Genomic DNA, 19332 nt, shown 5'->3' on the forward strand with positions numbered 1-19332 from the left:
CTGTATTCAGTGAGGAACAGTAATTTTATTTAAATCTACTTCATGCGTAAGCATGATAGAACCCCAATTTAACTTTGGCAAATATCACAACAAAAAAAAAACAAAACAAGCAGCCTATACAGAACAGTGAAAATGCCAAGGATATGGGTTCTCCACAGTTTCACTGCAGAGCAAATGGATTTAGAAGCCCCACTTTGGCTACATCGTTTATAACCATATAATTAAATAAAGGTAGTCTTTCACTATCACTTCTTGACTTCTCCAAGATCTTCAATGCTATCATCATCCACCTACAGGGGAAAAAAAAAAAGGCCAAAACACAGCATAGTAAGTATATTTTCTTCTTACATGTCTCACTTGATATTCACCACTGTATGTGTAATGAAGTGTGGGAGAAGTATACAGCACCATCCGAGATTCCCTGCCGCAAATTCTATGCGAGTGACACGTACCTATAGGACAGAGCCAAGCATATGTGGCTCTGAATAAAGACAAGCCCACAGAGCTATTTCAGAAAGAGAACACCAGCACAAAGGAGAGTCAAAGAAAGCGCTTGTGATTACAGCGGCACAACCAAACCTATCAACTGTCAACATTTCGGTCTAACCCAAAATTATCCAATCTCTTCTTCTGAAGCACAAGTATGTGGTTTGGGATTTTTTTTTGTTTGTTTGTTTTCAATTTTGCAATATTTTAAGAGATTTTGAAAAATAGGATGGCAATGTAAGAATACTTAGGAATTCACCGTTAAGAAACGGTCACACAGAAGCCACAGATATTTGATAGCCGGAGCTGAACTTATTCCGACACGCCTTCCACACTGACGTATCCACAGCAACAGCACTACATGTTTAGGGAGTTAATGTTTCTTGGACAATGAAAACAACATTTGACTTCAAGTTTAATCACTCCTTAACCTAGTCAGTCATAGGTGGGAATGCAACAACTGGTCTTTTATTTTTGTGCAACAATTTGTGCTGCCAAAGATTAAACCGTTTTTCAAAATCATTGGAAAGTCACAGGCTATTGTGGAAAACTAGAGTTCTGACAGAAGAAAGGGTTTATTACCTCAGGCCATTTCTCCTGGATTACATCGATAATGTCATCTGTAAAATCGCCCTGAATGATGATTTCATCTTCTCCTGTTACTGAGGCACCGCAGGAAAATTTCTGAGCAAAAAACCTTTGTGCTTCCTTAAGATCAATTTCTGTTGATGGGAAAATGGACAGTTTAAGTACAGTCATTTCATACAAGTATTTTCTCAAGTTTAAAACCCAAATCTTGTTTTAACTGTTGAAAAACTAGTGGCAGTTTACAGTTAAAGCTTTGCCACAATTTCCATTGAAAACAAAAGTCGTTGTTTACATACAAAGCAACTGACTCTACAAATCTAGCAAACTCTTCAAGGCAAAAAAAAAAAAAAAAAAAAAAAATCGCTGAATATCCTCTACATATTCTGTGTACGCAGGTCTGTGCTACACACGCTCACCAGAAAAGCTCATGCAGAACCGATTAAAAAGCCCCTCCAGTTCTGAGTAACTTCCAGAGTTATTGAACAAGTTTTTCCATAGAAGTGCTTCAGTATGTTCCTTTCAGAAACACGTCTCAACAATATTTAAGATTGGCTCCCAGCACATAGATACAGACCCAGTTCAGATCAAGCTGATCCCTCAAGACCAACAATACTGTCATGCAGGAAATATGTAACATATCTCATTAATACAACCAAGGTTAAAACTTACTTAAAACTTACCTTTTTAACAGAATTTGTGATCTATGTGTGAAATAAGGTGTTATAAACACCAAGTGGCTGTTTGTAGCTGAACCAAAGCTCTGTAGGACAGCATTGTTAGTGTACTTTGGTAATAATTTGACTGCCTTACTAGAAAGGCAGTTAAAGCCTTACTTAATCAGTCTCAAGAACATGTAAAATTAATTGTCAATAACATATTTACAGGTTTGATGGAAATATGAAACGTCTTGAAAATAACCATGTTTATAATTAAAGACAACTCTGAAGCCTAACAAGTGGACTGCTATGGGAAGCCCTGTTTCAAAAATCCTGTAACCCTACTTGTTTGCAAACACCGCGGAAATAAGGATTTTACTGATTTGTCACTGATGGAAGTCATTGTACCTTTGGCATGCTTTGGAACTGCTAAAAGCACCTTGGGACTTTCACCTCACACAGATGGAAGTGGATCACTCAATGTAGTACAATCAGAAGAAACATCATGAGGTTAAAGGCAAGCACAAACAAAACCAACAAAAACCTACGTAACAAAAGTCAACTCACCGAATGTTGCAAGGCCACATACTCTTGTGACATATTTTTTCTTTGCTCTAGGAATTTTAGCTATTGTAACTTTCTGTGGTACAGTCTTCTTCTTCTGTTTTATCTGACCTCTTCCACCTTAAAAGCAAAGTGTAAGGTTACATAATTAGTTAAATGATGTCACACTTAAAGAAAAAAGCATATAAGATCAGATTTCATCCCTATAAACAAAGAAACTGTTATCTACCCATCAGTGCTGGTAAACAAAAGTATATTTTGCACATTGTCTCACACTGGGGTTTTATTATTTAAAAAAAGGTCCCATGTCATCAAAGCTCAATATTACAAGAAATAGCAATACATGCACGTCAAATGTGTGTTCGAGTACAGCATGCACAGCAGAACCCCGTTCCAATTATCAAAAAAGGGGGTTTCCCCATGCTTTACTACTCACTGCACTTGGTCTACATTTAACTTCTCTTTCAGAAATTGTTCTTTGGTTGTAATCCTATGAACAAACTGTTTCTTTAATTTCTTTCATGAGTTCAACGTCCTTAGGGTTTGTGTCCAAGGCAAAGTAACTTACTCATGTCCATTTACCGAGGCCCTGATGATGTGCCTATTATAGCTGCTGGGTTAAACTGTAGATTAACTTCTAGGTATCCGTGCACGACCTCAGTATGAACCGTATATCTATAGATGAGCTAGCAGAAAACGTCACGCCTCTGAAACAGAAGCCAGCTACAGTAGTTGACTGCCAAACTTTCACATGATTTAACATCTTTCTTACCGTCTGTTTCTAGGCCAACCTGAGGGAACACTTCACATATCAAGCATTTATTAGTCTGAGTAAAGCACACAAAAGATATATTCCACTCGTTAAGATTCTTCAAGTCCGATTAAGATCTCTGTTAACTTTGTATACAATAATCGAGTTACTCCAAGGTAACTAAAGTTTCATGTTCTCGAGCTTTCTCAGCATGAAAACCTAAAGAATTTATAACAAGCTAACTAACCCCTTGTGACTACTTCTTTTTCTAACATGCAGCGCTTTCAATTCTACATTACTATAAATTGATATCTGATAATTTAAGACAGTAAATTTCTTCGGTAAGTTTCTTCGGTAAATTTCTGCAGTGTCTTAGTAAGTTTTTGCCTGTTTTTCCTCACCCTCTCTCTTAAGGTCAATGTTACACCATCATACTTCAACGCCATACTGTAAGTTTTCATGAAACTTCAGACTCTAGGAGAAAATCCCTAAACATTTTAAACACTATTATTTTAGAACCAAAAACCAGACTGAAAACTTACCATACCACCCTATGCAATAAATAAATGTTGAAAGAAAATGTCCCGAAGTCTCTGGGAAAAGCATCCAAGCTACAGAACATTAATTTATGTTCTCACTACACATAGCCTACTGACAAGGTAAACATAACTGGTTACCAAGACACAAAAATAAAACATCTGCAATGACGTAGCTTAAAATCTGACTCTTACTGGGCTATTAACCATAATTTCTGAAGCACTACAGACACAACGGACACTCCACGGCCAAATGCATATTAACAACCCCAGCATTCTGATTTATGATGGAAAATACGTTAGTTAACTAATTAAGCAGAAAGAACTCCAATAATAGAAGATAAAAGTGTGTTCAATTTTTTTCATGTATTTCATATCTTCCAAAGTTGTTTTTTGAAAGTGTTTTTCATTAGTATTGCTGGGAAGAGACACGGCTGCTAATGGAGACATAGGCAATAATGTTAAAAGCATAAACCCAAACCCTGTTACGTGAATACAGAGAAGGGGTGGAAGGAAAAAAGGCAAAAGCAGTGTCATGAGGCATTAATAGAGGAAAGCAGTCTTTGTTCTACTCTGCAAGCAACCTATAAACTGCTGTTAAACAGGGCAGAAACAAGTATTCTGGGAGGCATGCCAGGTGATTTTAGGTTGAGAAGAATTACTCCCTGAGTAAGTGCAGTAGCAATGATAGGAACAATTTGCTGCATGATGCAGGTCATCTTTCACTTGCTACTATTACTATCCAATTCTTCCATCAGCATATATCACTGCACTAACTCCGCTACCACTGGAAGAAAGATATTTTGTATCTTTTGTGCAGAGGCAAAGCATAGCTAACAAACAAAATGCAAGGAATCCGTGCCATAGTCCAGAGCAGTGGTGAGAAAGGGATGCCCCAAACTGCTTATAAATCAGTACCGCAATCAACTATTTAGACCTTGCCTCTCTTTTGCTTCTTCTTCTCTTCTTCTTCTCCCACAGTTCCTTGGCCTTCTCCAACCCCAGCTTCCTGTTTAGGTGAATTTTCTTACATACATCAGAAAGGAGTGGGGAGAAGAAAGAGAACAAAATTAGTGGCCAGACAACCAGTCTTACAGGAACAAGAAGTAAGGTACAGTGATATTTTGCTAAATCCATACACTCTTTGTTTAAACGCAGCAGCCATTTGACTGATGTGTGTTACATCTTCACTGTAGTACTTATAAACTAGACTTCAGAAAAGCCTTAGCTCAAAGACACAGTTACAGTTTCAATAGTCTCTTCACACAATTTCTACAGACAGAAATTAATGATAGTGTGAATATTGAAATTCCAAATGCAAATCAGCAAGTTCACTACTATTAATGACCTTTCCTCCAGCCATCCACAGTAGACTGTACAGACATAAAATCCAATAAACAAACTTTGATGGGAAACAAGTGCATGGATGACTGGTTACAGTAGGAACCTTATGAAAGCTCAAACATTAAACAATGTGTGTAGTTTCAGTAGTATTCAGTGTTTTCTGACATTATCAAACATAGTTTCACAGCATCCAGAAGCATGACAGACTTCGAACAAAATTATTAACTTTCATGCTTGATAGAGCGGGAAAAGGGAAGAGATGAGAACTGGACAAGCTCAAAGATTTCTAAATATGTCTAAGGGCACATATCAGTTAAAAAATAGAAAAGATTCTTACCTACTGTAAGTTTTGCAAACTCATCTGGAAAATTCTTTTCTAACCATTGTCTGCATTTAGTCACATCAGGCATGTATTCACAGTACTAGAGAAGAAACAGCATGAATGTTGTTAGCAGAGTAACTACAAAACACCTCACAAACATACACCAAAATATATTTGCAATTCAGCTCAGCCATTTCTCCTTAAGATGACCGAATACAAATACTATACTAGCACATAAGAAACCTCATGTCATCCTAAAGAGGACAGTGGCTGAAGCACAGAACTTTCACAATTATGAAAAGCCAGAAAAGATCTGAAAGAATCATCATAGTGAAGAATCATAGGACAGAAAGAAGAAACTCAGACAACAAAAAAATTAACTCACCTCTGTTGGCAATGAACAGACTGGAGAAAGAAGGGAGGGGGGGAAAAAAGAAGAGATTAAAAAAAAGAAGTTCTCCACTTACAGTCTTAGTGTTAAATTCAAAATGGTATGTTAAAGTCAAAGTCAGAGATGACCTCTTACATCATAATTTCTGGTTATAACCACACATTGACTCAAAAAAATTAGTTTATTGATACCACTCCACATTGTAATTTTTCTCTCATTACTTATTTGCTCACACACTCTGCATTAGGATAAAACTATCACAACAAGAGCAGTCAGTCAATGAAGGAAGGGAAGGAGATGCCTACAGCTTTGGGAAAAGTTACAGAAACACCAGTTCTACCTGAGGTAAAAGGTATACCTAATAAATTACCATGTGATTTGGTTAGCTTTCCTTTTTCCAAAAACTGCCAATGTCCAGAAGAGGGGCTCGGCCCCAGAATAAACCCAAACCAATTGCGCACTTTCACACACAACAGGGATTATTTCCTAATCCCCTGCAGCTGTATTCAAGCCCAAAGCAAAATAACATACCTATCTAAAAAACATACTTGTCAAGATTATTTACTTCCCTTTAAATTTCATCTGCATAACTACAACTGTAATGAGTAAAGAGTAATTCTAAACGCAGTGCATTGATCACTTTCATGAATTTTAACTTTTTTCTTATTGTCATACTAATGCTCAGGAGCGTTTTCTATGCTAAAGGCTTTACTGGCTTTCTGCAGGAAGAGATCTCTGCTGAACAGTTCACAGTCCGAGCACCACTCACACTTCTTTTACACAGAGAAAGCTGTTTGTACTTCCAGCTTTCAGAGGGAAGAGCCCTACACTTCACCAAAACTGCTTCAGATAAAATACACAACACAAGCTATTTCAGAAAGATGATCAGAAAGGCCAAGCTGTCCATTGTCTAGCTCCTCAATAAAAAATGACCAAAACAAAATCTCCGATTCTCCCATTCTTTCTGCTAGGCTGTCCTCACCACCAGTACATTGTAAGAATCATGAACAACCGCCCCTTCAGCACTTGCCTCCGCAGTAGAGAACCCGAAGAGGATAGTCGGCATCTGACCTGGCACCGCTCCTTATGTCTCCTCTGCAGTCAGGGACCACAGGCTCAGCTACATCTGTGGCCATGTCACAAGCCTGGAGGTCACAGAATGAAAGAATCAGGACCTAAGTTCTGGGTTAAAGTTAGTCATGTCCTTCCCAACTCAACAAGAATGCCAGAGACTGATGAAACCAGAGAAAATAGGTACAATTGTAAGAAGAGCAGGAAATATCAGAGAGAAAAAATAGGAATCAAGACATAGTGAAAAAACATGGGGAAAATGGCTGCAAAAGATACCAAGCAGTATGGAATTCTAACACATAAGGGGAAAAAAATCCAAAGTGCCACAAAAGGTAGTGTAAAATAAAGATAGACCTGCGAGAACAACACGTTGAATTACAGAACATACTATGTTAAGCGAAGTGTGAAGTGTCATGTTAAATCAGTGGCACATGAACAGTAGGTGCACTGGGGGAGTAATGTGAGGTACCGCCAGTACACTTGCAAAGAAAAGGGGTCATTTAAATGAGGGTCTGAAGAGTTACAATCTGATCCTGGGATGCTGGAAAACAAACAAACAAAAAAAAACCAAAAAAAAACCCCAAGTACCACAAAACAAACAAAACAAACAACCCACTAATACAATTAGCAATGGTTTACATACATGCATTTTAAGGCAAGGGTCTTAGAAAACAGAAGTCAACAGGGAAGGGGTTTGCAATGCAAAAGTCCCCCAGGATCATGGGAGCTGGCAGAATAAGTACGTGGAAGACTCAGAGCCAGGATACTGTACAAGCTGTGCCTGGGCAGTAAAGAGAGCTGAGGGGAATGCCAAGGAGCCAGAGACGGTGGGGTTCGCTGTAGGGGGACTGCAGAGAAAGGCGGCAGAGGGTCCTAGTGAGGAGAAGGATGCTGGAGTACCCATAGAGAGCCCAAACAGGGGAGGGAGGGCGCTGAGTAGTAGGAGATAAAAGAGAGGGCAGGGAAGGAGAAGGGTGCTGAGGTACCAGAGGTGACGGGGATCCCTGCCATGGTGGGATGGGGTCAGAGCTGAGGGAAAGGAGGGCGCCGGGTACCTGAGGGGGGAGGATGCTGAGGTACAAGAGGCGAGGGGGATCACGGCGAGGGGAGGCAGAGCCGCAGTACGAAAGGAGAGGCAGAGGGAGGGTGTCCGAGCTGAGGGGAAGGATGCTGGTGGCCGGGGACGAGGCCGGGGATGCCGGGGCAGGCCGCCCGCCGCTGAGACGGGGCGGCGGAGCGCGGCTCTCGCAGAAAGGGGCGGGGGAGCCCAGGGGCGGCGGCGGCGTGGCATTACCCGGGAGGCCCCTCAGGCCGCGGTGGCGGCGGTTCCTCCTCCGGTGGCGGCAGCTCCCCTCACACACCGCGCGGCACGTGCGCCCTCCCCCGCCCCGCCGCCGTCTCGCGAGAGCCGGGCGTGACGGGAGGGGCGGCGCGCGGTTTGAGCCCGCCGGCTCGCCGTACCTAGGAGGGGGGTAACGCCCTCGCGCCAGCTTGCGTGCCATTGGCTTGCTCGCGGCACGTGACCAGGTGGGCTACGGGGCGCCGGAGCGGCCAGTTTCCGCCGCTTCGCCGCCGGCCCGCCCGCCTGCTGCCATGCCCCGGTACGCGCAGCTGGTGATGGGCCCGGCGGGCAGCGGGAAGGTGAGGCGGGGAGAGGAGGGATGTCGAGCAGCGGCGGCGGCGGCGGGGGGGTGAGGGGGAGGCGACAGCGGCGCGGGCGGTCGCTGAAGGCGTGTGTGTGCCTTGCAGAGCACGTACTGCGCCACTATGGTGCAGCACTGCGAGGCGCTGGGCCGCGCCGTGCAGGTGGTGAACCTGGACCCGGCGGCGGAGCTCTTCAGGTACCCGGTGATGGCAGGTGAGCGGCGGGGAGCGGGCAGCAGAGAGCCCGGGGCACCGCTGTCAGCGCGGGGACTGAGCCCGCCCGGTGTTGTCTGTTGTTCCAGACATCCGTGAGTTAATCGAAGTGGACGACGTGATGGAAGATGAATCCTTAAGGTTTGGTCCCAATGGCGGCTTGGTGTTTTGCATGGAATACTTTGCCAATAACTTTAACTGGCTAGAGGAAAGCCTTGGGCATGTGGAGGATGACTATATATTGTTTGACTGCCCAGGTAAACAAATGTCTACGTTTTGGTATCGTTCTTCATGTGCAATATAAAATTTGCGGTACTTTTTTTTTGTTGGTTGTAATCATTCACACATTTTTTTCGCATTATTAACTGTTGTCAGAGTCACTTTCAGATGTTTCAGAGGCGAGCATGATCCCAGGCGAATCTGGGTGACTGCACTGACTTCTAATAGCATCATACGGGTGTGGGAACACTATGGCATCTGCTAACTAACGCTAATTGGAGGTCAAGGGAGGAAAAAAACCTTCTATTTCTTTCCACTTCACCAGTATAAGTTCCTCCAAATACAGAGTTGTCTGAAAAGGAAGATGCTTTCTTTATCACCTTTTATTCATATTAAGTGCAATGCCCATATCACTGATAACGATGAACGGTTCCTGTTAGCTTTGCATTTCTGCATACTGACATCCTAAGTGTGCCCTAGGTCAGATCGAACTCTATACACATCTGCCTGTGATGAAACAGCTGGTGGAGCAGCTTCAGCAGTGGGAGTTCCGCGTCTGTGGAGTTTTTCTTGTGGACTCTCAGTTTATGGTGGAATCTTTTAAGGTATCCATTTGAAATCTGTTGTAAAAAAAAAACAAAAACATATGGATAAAGAACAAGAAATCTGAGCAATTTAGGGATCCGGGTTTGATTAGCCCAGAGGAAAGAACGCTAAGCTGGGGGAGGTCTGATTGCTGTCTTCAGCTGCCTCGGACACAGGTTGCAGCGAAGAAAATGCCAGTTGGACGTAAAAAAGAAAATCCTGCACTGCGAGAGCAGTCAGTCTGGAAGAGGGGCACAGAGAGATTTTGTAGTGTACGTTCATGGAGTTACTCAAAACTTGACTGGGCGAAAACCCTGAGCAACCCAATCTGACTTTGCAGCTCAGTCTGGTTGGAGCAGTTGTATGAACCAGATAACCTCTAAAAGTCCCTTCTAACCTGAATTTTTCTGTGATTCCATGAGAGCTTTCTCATGTCTGGAGAGGGACCAGGACACTTTCCCTGTGTAGCACTGAGAATCCTGAGGTATGCTTTGAGTTTTGTAATAGCCTTTTCAGTGGCAGACCCAGATTTGAGGTTCTGGAAACAAGATGGCAGGTGGGAAGCTCCACACCTCCCTTTTCCAACAGAGATAAAGACTCTTCACTTGGCCTCATGTCTGCCTTTCATATATTCATTAGCTAGATTTGGTCTGTGGTAGAGTGTCCTACGTTTGTATTGTGTTTTTCTGTACTGTAATTAAACATCATTTTTTTCATATTCCTTAAGTTTATCTCTGGAATTCTGGCAGCACTCAGTGCAATGATATCTTTAGAGATTCCACAGATTAACATCATGACCAAAATGGATTTGCTAAGCAAGAAAGCCAAGAAAGAAATAGAAAAGTAAGTTCCAAGGAATTACATACTCTGTAGTGTAATATCTTGAGGTAAACTTAACTTAAAATTCAGTCTAATGTTTCCCACAATTAAACATACTCTTCTCAAATGGGAGAAGATGCATTTGTTTTATATCGAACACAGTTGGCATCTGGATGGGATGCTTACAATTTGGTAAGGTTAGCTCCATGTTTGTATGTATCTCTGGATTTTTCTGTAAATAATTATCTTGAATAGCTTATGTCATTCTGAGTGACAGTCCAGGGTACTGTGCCCATCAGGGTACTGTACTTTAAAACCTAAATCAGAGGTGATCCTGTCAGTTTTTTGGTACTGAACATACTGACTTACTTATGTGTTACTTTTACGTTTGTGCTAAAATTACAAACTTAATTTTTTTCTCGGTGGTCTTCCTCAAAGCTTTCTTGAGTATACAAATATATTAGCAAAAAGAAAATAAAAATCGCTTCAGTTGTTTCTACTAGCAATTGTAATCTGAGATATTAAAATACTTAAAAAAAATACTTTTAAACATTTTAAGTTCTGATATGAAGTTTGTTCATTCAGATCACAGAATGGTAGATGGTTTTGGTAGCTGTACAAAAGCACAATGATTCATTTGCTTTGTGGCCAAGGATTCTTTCGATGTTAACGATGACTTTGTTTCTCCCAGGTACTTAGATCCAGATATGTATTCAATGATTGAAGATTCTACAAATATACTCAAAAGTAAAATGTTTAAAAAATTGACTAAGTCTATATGTGGATTGGTAGGTATATTGCTTTTTAACTGGTACCTTTAAATTCAGTCCTGTATTTATAAACCATACTGTATGGTTGCTGACTTCATTGGTGTTACAGATACTGCATGTACTATAATAATTCTCCCACGCACACCCCCAAACTATGTATTTACCAACCAGACTTACTAAAAAAGCTAGGACCTAAATTGAGCATTTAACTTTTTGCCTGTTTTAACTCAGTTTTTAGATTTTTTTCAGATGACCATAAGGTTCTCGATACTAACATTTGGATTGTAGCCAGTACATTTTCTGTGAATCCTGTTCTGTTAGCAATTTTGAAAATGTCTTTTTCTACTGTGTAGAACTTAGGACTGCTAGCCAGGTGTTCTGAATGGGGAATTGCTGTTGGGTTTGCGGTGTGGTTTTAAATCGTGTTTTAGCAGTCCAGACAAGGAAGACATAAGTGTGGTTTAAGGAGGTGGCTTAGGGTGCTGTGATTGAGAACTAACCAACTGCATTTTCTTACTAACATCCTTTGAATCCTTTCTCTAGATTGATGACTATGGTATGGTTCGATTTCTACCTTTTGATCGCTCTGATGAGGAAAGTATAAACATAGTTCTACAGCACATAGATTTTACCATTCAGTATGGAGAAGATCTGGAATTTAAAGAACCAAAGGTAAGGTACTTCTAATGATAAGATGAAAAATTCAAAAGGATCCGTGATATAAGTTGTAATATAAATATGTTGTTTGCCTTGCTAATAAATTGTTGTCTTAGAGTGGTTCAGAATAAGCCATGTTTAGTCTTTTAGTGACAATGCTTGTATCATCTTCATTTACAGTTACAAAAGTGAAATTCTTTAATATCATCTTGCGTATGCAGACTGATCAAATGGTTGTGTTTAAAAGTAATGCTTTGGTTTTCAAAATAATGGAATTTTAAACTTCAAAGGTCAGAAAGGACAATTAAGATCCCTAAGATTTCTTCATACTTGACTGTTCAAACTCCACTGATAATTCCTGTGTTGAACCCATGTGTTCTATATGAGATAGAGATTAGGAATAAATTCTATCATGTAAAATACATGACAAGAAGACTGCTGCGTTAAAATCTGTTCCAAGCCCTGTCTAGTTTTATTATTCAGCTCATAAATTCTAAGGAACAAGTCCAGTGCTTTTATTCTATTTTTTTAATTCAGTTTTGTACTCTCTAAGTAGGCAGAATACCTGGATCTAGATTTTGACCTATACAATTTCAATAGCTCTAGAAACAAATTGCTTTTCAGAAAGTTTTGCAACACATTTTATGGAACCATATTAGACATTGTTCCTGTGTTGGTTTCTAAAATAAAACGTCACAGAACAGACAATTTACAACAGCCACTAGGGCAAAGACAGGTTTTACCTTTTTTGTGGGTTTTTTGGCAGGAATGTGAAGAAGATAAATCTGCTCTTGTGGATGAATACTTTCAAGATCATGTGGATGAGTGAAAAATGGATGTTCAAAAATGGAAGGAAAATACCTTGCTCATGTTAAAAAATAAAAATGAAAAAAAAATCCACTCCTAAACAAACATTCTTGATGTTTTATCTGTAAGATAACTAATATTTATAGTGAAGAGTGAGCTATATGACCTCATAACTATTTTAATAAACAATTTTTATTCTTATGCGTGTGTGTTATAAAATACATAGGCTAGCGTTAGTACATATATAAGTTCCCCGCATACAGATGTATCTCATTTAAGCATAAGAATGCTTGAAAAAAAATGGTTGGCCTTCTGGGCTGCAAGTGCATATTGCCGGCTTGTGTTGAATTTCTCATCAACCAACACCCCAAGTCCTCCTCCTCCGGGCTGCTCTCAATCCATTCTCCACCCAGCCTGTATTTGTGCTTGGGACTGGCCTGACCCACGGGCAGGACCTTGCACTTGGCCTTGTTGGAACTTCATGAGCTTCGCACAGCTGCACCTCTCAAGCCTGTCCAGATCCCTCTGGACAGCATCCCTTCCCTCCAGCGTGTTGACCGCTCCACATGGTTTGGTCTTGTCAGCAAGCTTGCTGAGGGTGTGCTCAATCCCACTGTCCATGTTGCTGACAAAGATGTTAAACAGCACCAGTTCCAATACTGACCCCTGAGGAATGCCACTCGTCACTGGTCACCCCTTGGACAAGGAAGCGAGATGTCGGGGTGACTGGAGAAGAAAAGGGTGGCATGGAGGGACCAAGGAGGGGTTATTTGCAGTGTCAGCCACAGGAAAGGCAGAGAGATGGAGGAAAAACTCCACAGGGTGGGGGAGCAAACAAGTCTCCATCTGAGTGTGTTTTCCAAGCACCTTAGAATCGTAGAATCCTCTAGGTTGGAAGGGACCTTCAACATCATCAACCTGACACTGCCAAAACCACCACTAAACCATGTCCCTCAGCACCATGTCTGCCCATCTTAAATACCTCCAGAGATGGTGACTCCACTGCTTCCCTGGGCAGCCTGTTCCAACCCTTGACAACCCTTTCTATGAAGATTTTTTTCCTAATATCCCTCCTAAACCTCCTCTGGCACAACTTGAGGCCGTTTCCTCTTGTCCCATCACCTGTTCCTTGGGAGGAGAGACCAACCTCCCCCCCACTCCCCCCTTCAGGGAGCTATACAGAGCAATAAGGTCTTCCCTCAGCTTCCTTTTCTCCAGGCTGAACACCCCCAGTTCCCTCAGCCGCTCCTCACCAGACGTGTGCTCCAGACCCCTCACCAGCTTCGTTGCCCTTCTCTGGACTCGCACCACCGCCTCAATGTCTTTCGTGTCGTGAGGGGCCCAAAACTGAACACAGCACCCGAGGTGGGGCCTCCCCAGTGCCGACTACAGGGTGGCGATCCCCTCCCTGCTCCTGCTGGCCACACTACTAGTCCCTCTCGGTGCCGGCCGGGCTGTAGCAGCCCGGTGCCTCCCGGGGCGGTGCCGGCCGCCGGCTTCCCCCCCGCCGCGGCTCCCGCTCCTCGCACCGCCTCCGCCGCCTCACTTCCTGCGGCGCCCGGCAGAGGAGGACGCTTCGCCGCCAGCTCCGCTCCTCTCCCGCCCGGCCCCGCCGAACTCTCCCTCCTGCCCTTCGAGATGCCGGTGAGGGGGCTTCGCACCCGGGGCTCGGCCAGCCCCTGATGGCGGTGGAGGGAAAGGGCGGGAGGGCTGAGGGCCGCGGGGCCGGGCCGGGCCGAGCAGGGGAGGGGAGGGCAGCTGCGAGCCTGGGCTGGGGGAAAGGGCTCTGCCGGCCCCCTCCCTGGGCAGCTTCATGGGGGAGAAACGGGGCTGCAGCTGCGGGAAACCCCGCTGAGAGCAGGGAATTGCTGTTTATGGCAGGCTGCTGCGAGGCCAGCGCCTTCCTCTTCCTCTTCCTGCCCCGCCAGGGACCCACCCGCCCCCGGCTCCAGCGAGGGAGAGGCCGGTAAAAGCTGTGCTTTGCTCTGGTTTTGTTCACACCACCTTCCTCTGGTTGAAATAAACCCCTTTCTTGCTAGGGGATGCTTAACCCCCACCCCCTGCCATCGCATCCCCTTCTCCCCCCAAAAAAATCCCCTGGGCTGTGAGGAGGCAAAGGCTTCCCGGCAGTTGGCAGGGTGGGAATAGCTAAACCTAAACTAATCAGTTGTTAAAAATCAGTTTCCCAGGAATAATCTGACATATGCAGAAAGATTTATCTTTTTTTTTTTTTTTTTTTTTCACTTAGACCAGTTTTAGAGTGCAGAAAAAGGTCTTTTTTTGAGTCTGTGGGTATGTGTTAAGCCTGGCTTTATCTATTATTATAATCTAATATTATTAGCTAGACATGGAAATAATCTTTTTGTAACGACCAGCTTACTTTCAATGAACTATGGAGTGCCCCACACTGAGGCGGGAGAGCAGGGCCATTACCCCGGCACTGTGCAGAATGGGGGTAGGCAGCCGGGGGCTAAAGCGACCTGTGCAGACCAGACAGACCAAATTCACCCCGTCTCCCACCATCAGTGGTGCCAGTGATGAGGCTTTCATGGTCTTCACCAGAATGGTGCTGAGATCTGGGCCTAATTAGAAAATAGCAATTGTTTGTGCAAGGAGAGATTGCAGGAAGCATCACTAATGAACTAGACTATGACTCCTGTTTGATGAAGACATGGGGACACACGATCGGACACAGAAAGATCTACTTTCAGTAGCATTAATAACCAGCCTTCCCCCCTGTCTGTAGGCTTACCACTCAACTTTAATGGACTCCGACACCAAGCTAATTGGGAACATGGCACTGTTACCCATCAGAAGCCAGTTCAAAGGCCCAGCGCCTCGGGAAAGTAAGTTTATAACAATCTCTGAAAACGTGACAATGTGCCTGCATATAGCTTATCACCATCTCAGGGTTTGGTTGAAGCCAGTCCTAGCAGGAGTGATGAGAGAAGTCACAGGTTGGAAATGGAGTGCTTTGCAATTTATAAAAGAGGAAAAAAGTTTTCAAGTATTTAAGCTGTGCAAATAATAGAAAATAATTATGCACTGATAAATATGCACTGTGCTTAAATCAGTTGTTTCAGTAATTAAAGCCAACGGTTACTATTCTCTCACTTCCTTCTGTGTCTCACTGTGCTCTTCAGTGGGTTTTGAGTAGGACGTGGCGGTGTGAACCCTCTGCTGTCAGGGGAAGTGGAGGTTTAGCTGCAGAGAACTTGTGCTTTGGGGCTGTGGCTGAAGACACTCGGCTGCTCTGAAGGATGAGGAGTAGGATAGGCAGCACTTTATGGTTAGGGGGCTTCAGAAATTGAAATGAAGTTATGGGCATCCCAACAGAGTCCACAGGCAGCATAGTACAGATTCCCCTTCAGCACATGAAGTAGCGCTTCCCAGGCATGATATTCCTCAGTACTGTGATGGTTCAGTGTGAGAAAGGAAATATAAAGGAAATGTTTCTGGATTTAAGCAGTCTTGGATAGTAGCAAAAGCAGGTGAGAGTCACAAGTAAGCTTGCCACCGAGTGTTCTGCTCCCCCTCCTTTTCTTTGAAGAGTATAATTAAATTTGTGTGATTGTGGTGTTAGGCTTTCTCAAAAAACATTTTTGTGTCCTGAGATGACTTTTACGCTGTTAAAACTCTGGTGAGTTACTCAACTGGTAGAAAAGTGGGGAACTGCTGAATTGCTGCTGTTTGTGAAATAAGAAATCATGGGGGGAGGAGGAGAAGGGACTTAAAGTTCCTGCTAAGAGTAGGAAGCTTAAATATTACGGTCTGAGCTCACCAGTATTTCACACGGAAACACCTGTTTTCTGTCACATAGTGCTGTCTTCTGCTTTTTGCAAATACCAAGGTTTTGCCTTTGCAATAATCCTTATTTATGTATTTCAGTGAGTAGTTATGACCAGATGTAGTATAACAGTGCACTGTTTAACTCTGTATTTCTTTTCTGCTAGCTAAGGACACAGATATTATAGATGAAGCCATCTACTACTTCAAAGCTAATGTTTTCTTCAAAAATTATGAAATTAAGGTAATTTTTTTAGATACTGTGCATATTGTAGTCCTTTGGAGGGTTGGTGCTGTGAATACATTTTTTTTTTCAATGAAATAATTCTACTAGATAACAAAAACTCCCCTTCCTCCCACTTAATTTTTAAGGTTGGGTAAATGTCATGACTTGCAAGTCCCTCTCTCATGAGGAAATTGTAGGCCAAAATGTCTTGAACTCATTTCTGTTTCAAACTTTTATCAGTTCCATAAAGTCTCCCTTAATCTCTGACTGGCTGGGCTCTGTGCTTGCTCTTGTTTTGCAGAATGAGGCTGACAGAACGCTGATCTACATAACCCTCTACATTTCTGAGTGCTTGAAAAAGCTACAAAAGGTAAGAAAAGTGAATTTCTGTGCAGGGGGGAAACTGAGTCTGTTCTGGAGATTGTACTCGGGAAAGGGTTTGCTGATGTTCTCCTCCCAGTGGCACAAATAATCCTGTTCACCCCAGTGCCAGCTGTCGGAGTCACAGATACTTGAAGGCTGTGGATCTCCAAAGAGACATTGTGTTGTTTTTCTTGATGAGTCTTTATAAGAGATTGGTAAAATATTTGGGACTAACACTCCGTCAGCTTTTGTTTATAGCTGTTAATATATTGTTTGCCTGGTTCTTCCAGTGTAACTCCAAAGGCCAAGGAGAGAAAGAAATGTACACACTAGGAATCACTAACTTCCCAATCCCCGGGGAGCCTGGCTTTCCGCTTAATGCCATTTACGCCAAACCTGGCAACAAACAGGAGGAAGGTAAGGCTAATCCAGGACCTCTGAAGGCTTCCCTGGGCTCATACTTTACTAGCTGCATTTTTGTGACTGCAAAGTTAACGTTAAAACTGAATCTTCTAAATCTGCAGTTGTCTTCTGAGGGCAGCAGAAGCTGGATTTTCTGACCTCAGGGGGCCCAGTGACTCCCCTGGATCCATAGATCCAACAGAACAAATTAACAGGGGTGTGAGTCTGTCTGTTGCATCAACATAATCACTAGCTAAACCCTGTAATGGAGCCCAAGTCAACTGCTGCACTGGCAGAATAGGAAGCCCACAATAATGAGCAAAGGTAACTGAGAGAAGAAAACAGTTTGGATCATTTTTTTTAGTGGTACAAATGTCATAAAAATCCCAAGTGTGGCTGTAAATTGAGCGAACCAACTCAGCTGGCTGACAAGTGTCTGCAGATGCGAAAACTCACTTTCTGCTTTAAGCAGTGGTATCTGATGATTCCCTGTTAAATTCAGTTTGACTTGCTGCCTCAGTTTACACTGTTTTTTCCCGTGCTGTGTTTCAGAGGTGATGAGGGCCTACCTGCAGCAGCTGAGGCAAGAAACTGGTCTTCGCCTTTGTGAAAAAGTATTTGATCCTCAAAGTGACAAGCCTAGTAAGGTAAGAGTTTAGTGCAATCATCACAGATTTAATGAGAGGCTTGGTGTGTTTTTTCAGAAATGTGTGGAGAGAAGTGAGATGATGAGGTGAGGGACCAGGTGTGGGTAACTTTGGTGCAAGCTTCCCTGGTTTTACAAGGCTAGTTAAATAGTAGGCTGCAAGTTATCAATAAATTTAATCTGTAATGCAGTAAGACAGCAAACACCAATTTGGGTTACATTAAAAAGCAGGGCAGTAAATAAGTAGTGTCTGGTCTCTTAAAAGCACTGCACATCTGCTGCTGGCTAGGTTTTCAAATGGAAATTCACAGGCTTGAGAGATGCTGTTTATCTTCTCAGGCAGTTCTGATTTGATAGCTTCTTTGAAGTAAACCATTTTGCCTCATATCCAGATTAAAAAAAAAAAGCTAATCAGTGCATGAATTGCCTCCTGACTGTTCAAATGTTTCACGTGCAAATGTAACTGCATTTAATATTGAAATTATTTAGGCTAATTTAGTTTCAACAGCATAGCTTTCTGATGCATCCCTTGTTTATAATTACATTGGAATAAGCAGTAAAAATAAAATAATAGAAAGAAGAGAAAGTAGAATGTCCTGCTTCAATTCAGAGTCCTATATTATAAATTCATTGGGTCCATTCCTGTCCTCTTGTTTGCCTAAATTCCAGTAGAAACCAGTGTGGAAAACTACGTGCAAAACTGGAGCCTTATCATTTGTTATTTGTCAGAGGTTAAATACTTTGAAGTCACTATTTTTTATATTGTATGGAAACTGCTTTTACTTTTTTTTTTTGTACTTTGTTGTACTTTTTTTGACTTTGTACTTCCTTCTGCAGTGGTGGATCTGCTTTGTGAAGAGACAATTCATGAACAAGAGTCTGTCGGGTCCTGGGCAGTGAAGACGCAAAGCAGCAACAGCATTAAACATTTCCACAGCAAGGTGTATAAAGTATTTTGCCTTTGTTTTGGATAAATTTTGTACCAAGGAAGAATTAAGTGCTTATGAAGGAAAAAAAGAAAAAAAAAGAACACAAAAACACCACAAAGCAGTCAATGAGGGATAGAGGGAGAGCAAAAAGATAATTTGATTGGTGTAAGTAAATATTATTAAGCTGGTGCTTAATAAGTGACTTCTAACATGCTGTTTCAGATGCAAGCTGCTTTATTACCAGTGGCTACAGCTAGCATTTAAAACAGGGCTTGTATTTAAAGAGAAGAAATGGGTGTGCCTGTGGGGCAGGGGGAGCTGTGTAATTGCTCTACTGGCTAGAGTCTCAGTATCAAATGTCCACAGAAAACGTACCTGTCATGCTGTGTTGTCCAGTGCGGTGATTTTTACCATGTTTTCAATAAATTTAGCTTGTAATTAATGTGGTAACTGCTTTATATCTTATGGACAGCCTTCAAAGAAATTGGAGTTTTGTTTTTTTTTGTGAAAAGACCGTCATTATTGTGTAATGGCAATCAGTAGGAAGTGAAGCATTC

At 42.4% G+C, this 19332-nt stretch overlaps 3 protein-coding genes across 5 annotated transcripts; 2 read left to right on the forward strand and 1 right to left on the reverse strand.

Moving 5' to 3' along the window:
- Positions 1-5: 5 nt before the first annotated feature.
- DENR (density regulated re-initiation and release factor) lies at positions 6-8100 on the reverse strand. Of its 2 annotated transcripts, none has more exons than XM_082491487.1 (8): positions 7765-8100; positions 6669-6783; positions 5633-5652; positions 5263-5347; positions 4524-4607; positions 2298-2414; positions 1069-1208; positions 6-290 (listed from the first exon to the last, which is right to left on the reverse strand). In XM_082491487.1, the coding sequence occupies exons 2-8, from the start codon at positions 6772-6774 to the stop codon at positions 246-248; spliced, it is 597 nt and encodes a 198-aa protein (XP_082347613.1). In that variant the 5' UTR covers positions 6775-6783; positions 7765-8100; the 3' UTR covers positions 6-245. The 2 variants fall into 2 exon arrangements, with proteins under 2 accessions (XP_082347613.1, XP_082347612.1); XM_082491486.1 differs by having other exon boundaries at positions 8004-8093.
- A 151-nt stretch (positions 8101-8251) lies between these two features.
- Positions 8252-12624, forward strand: GPN3 (GPN-loop GTPase 3). Of its 2 annotated transcripts, none has more exons than XM_082491418.1 (8): positions 8252-8310; positions 8459-8567; positions 8656-8823; positions 9266-9390; positions 10098-10213; positions 10881-10977; positions 11503-11631; positions 12383-12624. In XM_082491418.1, the coding sequence occupies exons 2-8, from the start codon at positions 8477-8479 to the stop codon at positions 12443-12445; spliced, it is 789 nt and encodes a 262-aa protein (XP_082347544.1). In that variant the 5' UTR covers positions 8252-8310; positions 8459-8476; the 3' UTR covers positions 12446-12624. The 2 variants fall into 2 exon arrangements, with proteins under 2 accessions (XP_082347544.1, XP_082347543.1); XM_082491417.1 differs by having other exon boundaries at positions 8259-8350.
- Positions 12625-13983: 1359 nt separating this feature from the next.
- ARPC3 (actin related protein 2/3 complex subunit 3) lies at positions 13984-19217 on the forward strand. Its single transcript, XM_082491869.1, has 7 exons — positions 13984-14067; positions 15170-15269; positions 16377-16453; positions 16737-16805; positions 17089-17215; positions 17753-17847; positions 18684-19217. The coding sequence occupies exons 1-7, from the start codon at positions 14062-14064 to the stop codon at positions 18744-18746; spliced, it is 537 nt and encodes a 178-aa protein (XP_082347995.1). The 5' UTR covers positions 13984-14061; the 3' UTR covers positions 18747-19217.
- The last annotated feature ends 115 nt before the right edge of the window (positions 19218-19332 follow it).

The sequence above is a fragment of the Vanellus vanellus genome (genome assembly GCF_965231255.1).
Source record: "Vanellus vanellus genome assembly, chromosome: 16".
Taxonomy (NCBI): domain Eukaryota; kingdom Metazoa; phylum Chordata; class Aves; order Charadriiformes; family Charadriidae; genus Vanellus; species Vanellus vanellus.